Source organism: Somniosus microcephalus, chromosome 8 (assembly GCF_052327205.1).
Source record: "Somniosus microcephalus isolate GS21.2 chromosome 8, FLI_Smic_1.0, whole genome shotgun sequence".
NCBI lineage: Eukaryota > Metazoa > Chordata > Chondrichthyes > Squaliformes > Somniosidae > Somniosus > Somniosus microcephalus.
The window spans coordinates 197095313-197107904 of NC_140994.1; the positions used below are offsets into that span (position 1 = coordinate 197095313).

At 46.2% G+C, this 12592-nt stretch overlaps 1 protein-coding gene across 1 annotated transcript in view; it reads left to right on the forward strand.

Moving 5' to 3' along the window:
* Positions 1-12592, forward strand: part of LOC147114017 (glutamine--fructose-6-phosphate aminotransferase [isomerizing] 2-like) — a 103091-nt gene that overhangs the window by 45991 nt on the left and 44508 nt on the right. The window contains exons 11-12 of the mRNA XM_085995532.1: positions 2793-2888; positions 3060-3157. Of these exons, the coding sequence (XP_085851658.1) occupies positions 2793-2888; positions 3060-3157 (194 nt within the window). The remainder of the gene's footprint in view (positions 1-2792; positions 2889-3059; positions 3158-12592) is intronic.

Here is a 12592-nt window from a genome sequence, read left to right on the forward strand (position 1 = left end):
GTCGCTCTCTCTCTATCTCCCCATTCTCTCTCTCCCCAGTCTCTCTCTCTCACACTCCCAATCTCTCTCTCTCTCACACTCCCAATCTCTCCCTCTCACTCCCAATCTCTCTCTCTCTATCTCCCCATTCTCTCTCTCTCTCTCACACTCCCAATCTCTCTCTCTCTCTATCTCCCCATTCTCTCTCTCTCTCACTCCCAATCTCTCTCTCTCTCTCCCCATTCTCTCTCTCCCCAGTCTCTCTCTCTCACACTCCCAATCTCTCTCTCTCTCACACTCCCAATCTCTCTCTCACACTCCCAATCTCTCTCTCTCTCTCACACTCCCAATCTCTCTCTCACTCCCAATCTCTCTCTCTCTCACACTCCCAATCTCTCTCTCCTTCCCTCTCTCTCTCTCTCTCCTTCCCTCTCTCTCTCTCTCCTTCCCTCTCTTTCTCCTTCCCTCTCTCTCCTTCCGTCTCTCTCTCCTTCCATCTCTCTCTCTCTTTCCTTCCATCTCTCGCTCTCTCCTTCCCCCTCTCTCTCTCTCTCTCCTTCCCCCCCTCTCTCTCTCTCTCTCTCTCTCCCCTTCCCTCTCTCTCTCTCCTTCCCTCTCTCTCTCTCCTTCCCTCTCTCTCATTCCCCTCGCTCTCTCTCTCCTTCCCTCTCTCTCTTCCCCCCAGTCGCTCCCTCTCTCTCTTCCAACAACAACATGCCCTCGAGAAAGCCTCGGCACCGCCAGGCTCCCCCAGCTAGTCTATATATAAACGGATCTGTCTGTCTGTTTGTCCTTCGGTGTGTGTCTGTCTGGCTATGCACTCGAAAGTTATAGAGCGTACCTACACGTGCGTTACATCAAAAGAAAGCTTACGATTCCAAAACGGTCGTAAGCGTATTTACGTTACGGCCGGACAAAAATTGCGCCCGCGGTATCCAAAAAACGTTCAAAATTCCACTCATTAGCATCTCATTATCCGCTCATTAGCGATAGTGACGTCGAGGTCGACCAATCGTACGCCGGGTTCCTGGCGTGTGCGGGCGGGCCCTCCTACAGTCGAGTGACGGGACGATTGACCAATCCTACGCTTCGGTGACCTGATGGTCGACCAATCGGTGCGTGTGTGGGCAGGCCTTATCGTTCTGAACCGAGGTGAGTGTCAGCCATCTTGATTCCATTCTTTTTCCCGTTTTCTGCGTTTTTCTTTTCAAACCTACATTGCCAGCAAAAAAAAATTGCTTTTATTAAATTGTTTTTAAAAAAACTTCATTCATTTGTAAATATTTTCTCTAACCTGAAGATTCTTTTTCCTACCTTTCCCCGTTTTGGTAAGGCCTCAGAACCTAGGCCTCAAAGCCTGGGCCTCTCCTGCCCAGCCACGCCCGAGCTAGGTAATTGTCCCACGGCTTCTGCTAAGCTCCCCCCCGTCATCTCGTTACCCGGGGCAACGGCGTCAGCCACGAGGGTCACAGGACATACACAGGGTGCGCGCGCAGGAGCAGCTGAGACGCAGCGTCTCTCTCTGTTCCCCACTCGGCTCGGGCGGGGGGGGCGGGGCTCTCGGGAGTGCGGATCTCGGGCGGGGCTTGGAGAGCGGGAAGGGTTATCCCGGCAACCGGGCCCGCCGGCCGTCTCTCACAGCCGCAATCGGCGGTCTTGAAGCCAGCTCGGGAGGGCGGGGCTCCGGAGAGCGGGAGGGCGGGGCTCCGGAGAGCAGGAGGCCGGTGCTTGGGAGGGCGGGGGGCAGGGCTCGGGACATCGGGGGGCAGGGCTTGCGACATCGGGGGGCGGGAGATCGGGGGGCGGGACATCGGGAGATCGGGGGGCGGGAGATCGGGGGGCGGGGCTCGGGGACTCCCCCTCTCCTCCGCCCCTTCCTCCCCCCCCCCCTCCACCTCCCCCCCCCTCCCAGTACACTTTACACCCAATCTCAGCCTATTACCATCTCGTCTAGCTTCTAACACCTTTCATTGTCTCTTTTTTACTTCTTTTGTTTCTTTTATTCTTTTGTCCGATCGCAGCCCTGCCTCCGATCCATCTTTTCTTTCCAGTTTTGAAGAAGGGTCCGACCCGAAACGTCAACTCAAATTTCTGTCCACGGATGTTGCCTGACCTGCTGAGTTTTTCCAGCATTTTCTGTTGTTATTTCGGATTTCCAACATCCGCAGTATTTTGCTATCGTAAGAATTTGTAACACTTTTGATTGCCTTGTCTTCCCCTCCCTATCTATTCCCTCCTCTGTCTCAGTCCTTTCTCTTGTATTTTTATTATTCTAATATTACATTTACCGTTAACTTGTACTTTTCTAATCTTGAATTTTTTTTCTTTGATACTTTTTGGAAGCTTCTACTTTTCTTTGTGCCTTCAGAGCGAAGATCTGATATTAGCATCATAGATATAGTCAACTTATTATATTTTAAGCATCAGAAGGAATGCACTGTTGCTTTGACAGTTCCAACAAGAATTTGATCATGCTCCACAGCTTCATTACACTAAAATGTTTGTAAACCTGGACTTGATGAATCATTTTCCAAACACAAATTTGGCCAATTACCCCAATTGTTAGGGGCGCTGCTGCACTTAAATTCTTTCTTTAAATTTCCCAGTTCTGTTTAATTGATCTTTTATCCCCTGCTGGATTGAGGATGTCCTATAGATTTTTTTATTACTGGTTAAGTTGATGTGTTACAATTTATGAGCCCGAAGTTGAACAGTAGACTTGAGTGCCGTAAACATTTGTTGAGGTAACCATTTCCAGGTGTATCTTAAATATTTTTGGGGGAGTAATCAGTCATTTCAATTTTTTGATGCAGGTAACTTCAGTGCATTCATGCAGAAAGAGATTTTTGAACAGCCAGAATCTGTTGTTAATACTTTGCGAGGAAGAGTAAACTTTGAAACAAGCACAGGTAATATATGCTTCATATTTGCATTTGTGAAGCAAAAGTCAGTTTCACTCTGATCTGTTAATTATGTCAACCATCAGTTGGCAAGTTACTAGTGTTTTAAATGCACATTTAAAAAAAAAAAAGTGACTATACAGTTTTATAATCATTATTAATATCTTTTAATTATTACAGTTATGCTGGGTGGATTGAAAGACCACCTCAAAGAAATAAAAAGGTGCAGACGCTTGCTCTTGATTGGCTGTGGAACTAGTTACCATGCTGCAGTGGCAGTAAGTATGAACATTCAGTGTTATGCTGTGCAATTTTTTAAATCTAAACTGCAGCTGCCTTTAGGAGCACCATCTTTTACAACACTATTTTAGATTTATTAATTTTGTTTAGCTCATTAAATTTATTTAATTTTATTTTAGTTCTCCTCTTTCCACCCCCCCCCCAGCCAAATTAATATTGCTGAACCAAACATTTGACACTCTGGGGGCGATTTTCAAATGCCACTCACCCATTTCTCGCCTGAAAAATGGGTAGACAACTATGGAAAATTGGTGAGGGGAGGAAATTAGGTCGCCTCTTGGATGACCTACGAATTAGGAGCAGGAGTCGGCCACTCAGCCCCTCGAGCCTGCTCCACCATTCAGTAAGATCATGGCTGATCCGATTACTCCACATTCCCGCCTATCGCCGATAACCTTTCACCCCCTTGCCTATCAAGAATCTATCTACCTCTGCCTTAAAAATATTCAAAGACTCTGCTTCTACCGCCCTCTGAGGAAGAGAGTTCCAAAGACTCACGACCCTCTGTGAAAAAAATTCTCCTCATCTCTGTTTTAAATGAGCGACCCCTTATTTTTAAACAGTGACCCCCTAGTTCTAGATTCTCCCACAAGAGGAAACATCCTCTCCACATCCACCCTGTCAAGACCCCTCAGGATCTTATATTTTCAATCAAGTCACCTCTTACTCTTCTAAATTCCATCAGATACAAGCCTAACCTGTCCAACCTTTCCTCATAAGACAACCCGCCCATTCCAGGTATTAGTCTAGTAAACCTTCTCTGAACTGCTTCCAACGCATTTACACCCTTCCTTAAATAAGGAGACCAATACTGTACACAGTACTCCAGATGTGGTCTCACCAATGCCCTGTATAACTGAAGCATAACCTCCCTACTTTTGTATTCAATTTTCCTCGCAATAAACAATAACATTCTATTAGCTTTCCTAATTACTTGCTGTACTGCATACTAACCTTTTGTGATTCATGCACTAGGATACCCAGATCCCTCTGCATCTCCGAGTTCTGCAATCTCTCACCATTTAGCTAATAGCTTTTTTTTTATTCTTCCTGCCAAAATGGACAGTTTCATATTTTCCCACATTATACTCCATTTGCCAGATCTTTGCCCACTCACTTAACCTATCTATATCCCTTTCTAGCCTCCTTATGTCCTCTTCACAATTTACTTTCCTACCTATCTTTGTGTCATCAGCAAATTTAGCAACCATACCTTCGGTCCCTTCATCCAAGTCATTTATATAAATTGTAAAAAGTTGAGGCCCCAGCACTAATCCCTGTGGCACACCACTCGTTACATCTTGCCAACCAGAAAATGACCCATTTATGCCTACTCTCTGTTTCCTGTTAGCTAGCCAATCTACTATCCATGCCAATATGTTACCCCCTACACCATGAGCATTTATTTTCCGCAGTAACCTTTGATGTGGCACCTTATCAAATGCCTTCTGGAAATCTAAGTACAGTACATCCACCGCACATGTTATTTTCTCAAAGAACTCCAATAAATTGGTTAAACTTAATTTCCCTTTCACAAAACCATGTTGACTCTACCTATTACCTTGAACTTATCCAAGTATCCTGCTATAATGTCTTTAATAATAGCTTCTAACATCTTCCCTGTTAAGTCTGTGTGTCCCAGTTATGCTTATTATAAATCACTGGACACAGACCACAAGAATAACTTTTAACAGGTCTTTACTATTCGGAGGTCAGGGCTGAACTGCCCAGCAAATCCCTACACAACGTTTATATACTGGCGTGGTCACCACCGGTATTACAGTATACAGCAGCCAAGAGAAAGTAGTACATCTCTTAAGGTAGTTCTCTTAAGGTGGAACAGGTTACATACACCACAATCCTCCCTTTTTAGCTTAACAGTTATATCCCCATTTAACATAACATATAGATATATATATATATACAACTTCATGCAAAACAGTTCAAAGATTCAGTCTCTGAGGAGGCCTCCTGATTCGAGTTGGATAACGCCTTTCAGGGGTCTCTGATTCTCGTTGCTGTGGTGACTCATCTAGTTGATCTCTTATGGATTGGACATCATCCTCAGGTACATTCACTTCTGAGGTAGATGCTTCAGGTTCACTAACTTCTTCCACGGTTGTCTCTGCCGTAACCCTGGGTTCGACCCTTGTTCTCGATTCTACCAGTTGGTCAGCATGACGCCGTATTACATTTTCACCAATATCTACCGTGTACATCAGGGGTCCTTGTCTGGCCCGAATTGTTCCAGATTGCCATTTCTCGTTTTTATAGTCCCGGGCTAACACTGGTTGTCCTATTTCGAAACTCCGAGTGGTCTTGTTATTTATATGCTGGAACTGTTTGTTTTCAACTTCCCTCCGCACATTTGGTTTTAACAAGTCCAACCTGGACCGCAACCTCCTGTTATAGAACATCATGGCAGGACTTTGGTTTGTCACTGCATGAGTGGCGTTTCGATATGCCAGTAGGAATTTGTCCACCTTGTGTTGTAGTGGAATCTGATCTTCGCTTATGGCCTTTATTGCTTTTTTGAATGTTTGTACAAATCTCTCGGCCAACCCGTTTGTAGCCGGATGATATGGGGCAGAGGTATAATGTTTCACCCCATTCTTCTTCATGAATTTCTGGAATTCTTCTGACACGAACTGCGGTCCGTTGTCTGAACATATTTGTTCTGGCAATCCATTTCTTGCAAATACCGTTCTTAGCACCGCGATCGTCTTTTCTGAGGTAGTGGTAGTCATCTTAATCACTTCTGGCCATTTAGAATGTGCGTCCACCGCAATTAAAAACATGGAGTCCATGAATGGACCAGCAAAGTCAATATGTACACGTTGCCATGGGGTTGAAGGCCATTCCCATGGATGCAGCGGTGCAATCGGAGGTGCATTTTGAACTTTTTGACACCCTGAGCAGCTTTTCGTCAGATCCTCTATCTGTTGGTCGATACCCGGCCACCACACATAAGCCCTAGCAAGGCTTTTCATCTTGACTCCCCCCAGATGACCTTCATGCAGTTCCTGTAGAACTCTCTCTCTTAACTTAGGAGGAATAATCATCCTTGTTCCATACATCAATGTTCCTTGACAGACGGACAGCTGTTCTCGTCTTGCTGAGAATGCCGGTAACAGTGGATCACCATGTGCTGGCCATCCCTTCACTGTCACTTCGTAGACCCGGGACAGTGTCGGGTCGTTCCTGGTTTCTCTTTCAATACTTGCATTGGTGACTGGTAAACATTCGATGATGGTCGAGTGAAATAACTCAACAGGGTCAACCGTCGTGCCTCCTCCTCTGTAGGTAGTGGCAGGCGCGACAGCCCATCAGCATTACCGTGCTGCTTTGTACCTTTGAATTCGATCTGATATTGATGTGCCCTTAGGAAAAGGGACCATCTCTGGAGTCTCTGTGCTGTCATCACCGAAACACCCTTCTTAGGGTTAAAAATGGATACCAACGGCTGGTGGTCTGTCAGAAGCGTAAACTTTTGGCCCTGCAGGTAATGATTAAACTTCTTTACTCCCCACACAAGGCTGAGAGCCTCCCTATCTATCTGAGCATAGTTGCGCTCAGCGGAGGTCAATGATCTGGATGCGAATGCAACTGGCCTCTCCAGGCCATTTGGCAACTTGTGTGAGAGTACTGCCCCAATACCATATGGAGAAGCATCACAAGCCAAACTAATAGGCAGCGTTGGGTTGAAGTGAGCCAACACTTCCTCTGAGGTGATCAATGCCTTGCCTTTGCGAAAGGCCCTCTTACAGTCCTCGCTCCACTTCCATGGTACTCCCTTCTGCAAAAGAGCGTTCAGCGGGTGCAGCACCGTGGATAAATTTGGCAGAAACTTATGGTAATAGTTAATCAACCCTAGGAACGACCTCAACTGGGATACATTATCCGGAGCGGGAGCCTTCACAACAGCTTCGATCTTGTCAGGAGACTTATGAAGCCCCTCCTGGTCAATGACATGACCACAGTACGAGATCCGCTTCTGAAAGAACTCACATTTCTGGTGATTAACTCGAAGTCCATATTCTTTCAATCTGGTGAGCACCAGTTCCAAATTTGCAAGGTGTTCCTCGTCATCATCTCCTGTAATCAGAATATCGTCCAGGTAACATTGTGTGCCTGGAATTCCCTGTAATACCTGCTCCATGGCCCTCTGCCAAATTGCTGGAGCCGATGCCACTCCAAAAACCAGTCTATTATACCGGTACAAGCCTCTATGCGTGTTGATCGTGAGATACTGGCGTGACTCTTCCTCAACTTCCATCTGTAAGTACGCCTGCGCCAGGTCTATCTTGGTGAAGTGTTTCCCGCCAGACAACGAAGCGAAGATATCCTCAATCCGTGGAAGCGGATACTGCACCGTGTGAAGCACCGGATTAACAGTGATCTTGAAATCTCCACAGATGCGAACCTTCCCCGGTTCCCCCGGCTTGTTGCTCGATGAACGCTTCATGACGGGGACAATGGGCGTGGCCCACTCACTCCAGTCTACCTTAGACAGTACTCCTGAACGTTCTAGCCCTTCCAGCTCAGCTTCCACAGCAGGTCGTATCGCATAAGGTACCGGTCTGGCTTTGAAAAATTTTGGGTTTGCATGTTCTTCAACCTTGATGTTTGCCGTAATTCCTCAGTGTTCCCAGTCCCTGTTGGAACACCTCTTTAGCATCGTCCAATATTCTGGACAATCGTTTAGGTTTGACATCTTTTTTACCGGAATCTACCGTTAGTGCTTTTAAGGAATGCCAGTCCATATTTATTTTCCTAATCCACTCCCGTCCCAGTAGTGGTGGACCTCCCTCAGGTAGCACATATAAGTCCATTCCTCGGCTTTCTTTGCCCTTGTGGACCACCTTTACCTCTATCTTTCCGATGGGGTATACTCTTTGCCCCGTGTATGTTTTCAATATAATCTCCGTATCCCGTAGGGGAATATGTGGGAATAACCTTTTGTAATCTTGCTTATTCATGACCGTCAATGCCGATCCAGTGTCCAATTCCATCTTCACTTGGACTCCTGCTATCTGAAGTGTGACCCAGATTGTTTGGAGGTCTGCTTCATTACCAACATTGTGTACTCTTAGACTACCCAGTTCATTACTGCTGGAGTCTGAATTTGACTTCTGTTCGTTCGAACTGTTCTCTGTCACCTTGTGTACCTTTCTGTACTTTTCCTGCGGTGACTTTACTGGCATACTTTAGCTATGTGACCAAGCCTGCCACATTTTCTGCATTCCTGATTTTTGAACCAGCACTGGTTCTGATCGTGCGTTGTCTTTCCACAACGATAACATTTTACTGTACCCAAGACCATTTGATTGGTGCTGAGTTCCGGTGACCGTAGCTGCATTTCCGCAGTGCCTCTCGCTGCGGCTTCGTGCGATGCTGCAATAGTGACAGCTTTATCAAGCGTAAGATCATTCTCCTCAAGCAGTCGCTTTTGTGTTCCTTTTAACAATCCACACACAAATTTATCTCTCAGCGCATCTGCTAGTCCTGTTCCAAACTGACAGTACTTTGATAGCTTACGCAGTTCAATTAAAAATTCAGCGTTGCTTTCGTCTTTCAGCTGCGTTCTTCTGTAAAATTTAAATCGTTCCGCTATCAGCGGCGTGGGGTTTAAATGATTTTTCAGGACAGTAACAATATTCGCGAAAGTCTGATCCGCCGGTTTATCTGGTGATAGAAGGTGCTTCAATAGCCCGTATGTCTTCGCACCCATTGAGCTTAATAAGGTTAGTGCTTTCTCATCATCTGGTACCTTATTTGCTTTACAATAAACTTCCATGCGTTCTACATACGTGGTCCAATCTTCGATATCGCTATCAAAGGTATTAATGTTCACATGTTTCGGCATCCTTGCAAGTTTTTAAATTTTTCTTTTTCTCAAAATGGCGGCTTCCCCCGCTTGTCTTCTTCCCCCGCCTACTAAAATGGCGGCTTCCCGCGCTTGGCGGTCTTTCCCGCGCTCGTCTTCTTCCCCCGCCGACTACAATGGCGGATTCCCGCGTTTGCCTTCTTCCCCCGCTGGCTGCAATGGCGATTGCCGTGCTGCTGCCGTTCTCGCCTCCCCAGCGGTTCTCAATTCCCCGACGCTGCTTTTACTCCCCCGCGGTTCCCGTGGGCATTCACGCTTCCCCTGCTGTTGCGCCTCTCAGCCCCGCATGCAGGCCGGTCCTTTACACCGGCTGCGTTTGAGTTCTCCGCGGCTCTCGTGCCTTAAGCTGCCCCAGTCGCTGCGCCTCTCGGCCTCGATTGCAGCCCGGCCCTTTTCGAGTTCTCCGCCCTTTTTCCTCCGTTTTCCCTCCCCCACTCCACAGTCAACGCGGCCGACTTTCTGCTCGTGTCGCTGATCGGCTTACCCACCACCGTGGTAGAAGGGATGATCACTGCCTGTCGCTGATGGAGGGCTTCGTGGTCAGAATTTTTCTTTTTAACCCGGGTTCTCGATGCCTCCCGTGCGATGGTGCTCAGCAGGATGATGAGGGCAGATGCCTCTTCTCGATGCCCGTTCTGAGGACGAAGCTGCCTTGGATGTAAAACTGCCGCAGGGTAAGATCGGACTTGTCGCCACTGTTAAGTCTGTGTGTCCCAGTTATGCTTATTATAAATCACTGGACACAGACCACAAGAATAACTTTTAACAGGTCTTTACTATTCGGAGGTCAGGGCTGAACTGCCCAGCAAATCCCTACACAACGTTTATATACCGGTGTGGTCACCACCGGTATTACAGTATACAGCAGCCAAGAGAAAGTAGTACATCTCTTAAGGTAGTTCTCTTAAGGTGGAACAGGTTACATACACCACATTCCCTATGACAGATGTTAAGCTAACTGGCCTGTAGTTTCCTGCTTTCTGTCTCCCTCCCTTTTTGAATAAAGGAGTTACATTTGTTATTTTCCAATATAATGGAACATTCCCTGAATCTAGGGAATTTTGGAAAATTAAAACCAACGCATCAACTATCTCACTAGCCACTTCTTTTAAGACCCTAGGATGAAGTCCATCGGGACCCGGGGACTTGTCAGCCCGCAGCTCCAACAATTTGTTCAGTACCACTTCCCTGGTTGTTGTAATTTTCTGGCATTCCTCCCTTCCATTTCCTGATTTACAGCTATTTCTGGATGTTACTTGTATCCTCTATAGTGAAGACCGATGCAAAATACCTGTTCAATTCAACTGCCATCTCCTTATTTTCCATTATTAATTCCCCAGACTCACTTTCTATAGGACCAACGCTCACTTTGTTAACTCTTTCCTTTTTTAAATATCTATAGAAACTCTTGCTATTTGTTTTTATATTTCTAGATCGCTTTCTCTCGTACTCTAATTTTTCTCTCCTTATTAATCTTTGTCATTCTTTGCTGTTTTTTATACACTGCCCAATCTTCTGACCTGCCACCCATCTTTGCACAATTCTATGCTTTTTCTTTAAGTTTGATACTATCTCTAACTTTTTTAGTTAACCACAGATGGTGGGTCCTCCCCTTGGATTTTTTCTTATTTGTTGGAATGTATATATTCTGTGTATTCTGAAATATCCCCTTAAATGTCTCCCACTGCAACTCTATTGACCTATCCCTTAACCTAATTTGCCAGTTCACTTTAGCTAGCTCTGCTTTCATGCCCTCATAATTGCCCTTATTTCAGTTTAAAATACTAGTCTTGGACCCACTCTTCTCTCCCTCAAACTGAATGTAAAATTCAATCATATTATGAATGCCGCTACCTAGGGGCGCCTTCGCTATGAGGTCATTCATTAATCCTATCTCGTTGCACAATACCAGCTCTAATATAGCCTGCTCTCTGGTTGGCTCCAGAATGTGCTGTTCTAAGAAACTATCCTGAAAACATTCTATGAACTCATCTAGGCTACCTTTGCCCATCTGATTTTTCCAGTCTATGTAGATTAAACTCCCCCATCATTATTGCTGTACCTTTCTGACAAGCTCCTATTATTTCTTCCTTTATACTCCATCCTACCATGTGGTTACTGTTAGGGGGGGCCTGTACACCAATCCCACAAGTGACTTCTTGCCTTTATCATTTCTCATCTCTATCCAAATCGCTTCTACATCCTGGTTTCCTGAACTTAGGTCATCCCTCTCTATTGTGCTAATACCATCATTAATTAAGAGAGCCACCCCTCCACCTTTTCCTAGCTTCCTGTCCTTCCTAAATGTCATGTACCCTTCAATATTCAGGTCCCAATCTATGTCATCCTGCAGCCATGTTTCTACTGGCTATCAGCGCAAACAGAAATAAAAAATACGATCTATCAGTTCATCTGTTTTGTTTCGAATGCTACGTGTATTCAGATGCAGAGCCTTTAGTTTTGTCCTTTTATTGTTTAACCCCTAGCCTTAACTGTTGATTTACTCTTAGATTTGTACTCTCTATCCCTTCCTGTCACGGTCTGTTTATCATTTCCCATATTAATACCTTTCTCTCTTGCCTTACCTCTACTCTTTGATTTACCACATCTTCCCAAATTTGATCCCTTGCCCCCACTATTTAGTTTAAAGCCCTCTCTACCCCCCTAGTTATATGACTCGCCAGAACACTGGTCCCAGCGCAGTTCAGGTGAAGACCGCCCGAACGATACAGATCCCAGTTCTGGGGCCAGTGCCCCAGGAATCGAAACCCATTTCTCCCACACCAGTCTTTGAGCCACGCATTCATCTCTCTAATTTTATTTACCCTATGCCAATTTGCTCATGGCTCAGGTAATAATGCAGACATTATTACTCTTGAGGTTCTGCTTTTTAATTTAGCCCCTAGCTGCCCATACTCTCTCAGCAGAACCACTTTCCTAGTTCTACCTATGTCGTTGGTGTCTACGTGGACCACGACCACTGGCGCCTCCCCCTCCCACTGCAAGTTCCTCTCCAGCCCAGAGCAGATACCCCGAACCCTGGCACCGGGCAGGCAATACATCCGTCTGAACTCTCGCTCTTGGCCGCAGAGAACTGTATCTATCCCCCTGACTATGCTGTCCCCTATTACCACTACATTCCTATTAACTCCCCCCCCCGCTTGAATGGCTTCCTGTACCTTGGTGCCATGGTCAGTTTGCTCATCCACCCTGCAGCCACCACTTTCAACCATACAGGCCACAAGAACCGCAAACCTGTTGGACAACTGCAAAGGCTGAAGCTCCTCCACCTCCTGGGTCCCCATACCTGCCTCACTCGCAGTCACATCCTCCGGTCCCTGACCACTGACCAAATCAGAAGACCCTATCCTAAGGGGTATGACTACCTCCTGGAATAAAGTGTTCAGGTAACTTTCTCCCTCCCTGATGCATCGCAATGTTCACAGCTCGGCCTGCAGCTCATTATCTCTGACCCGAAGCTCCTCGAGCCGCAGACACTTACCGCAGACATGTTTGTCCTGGATCA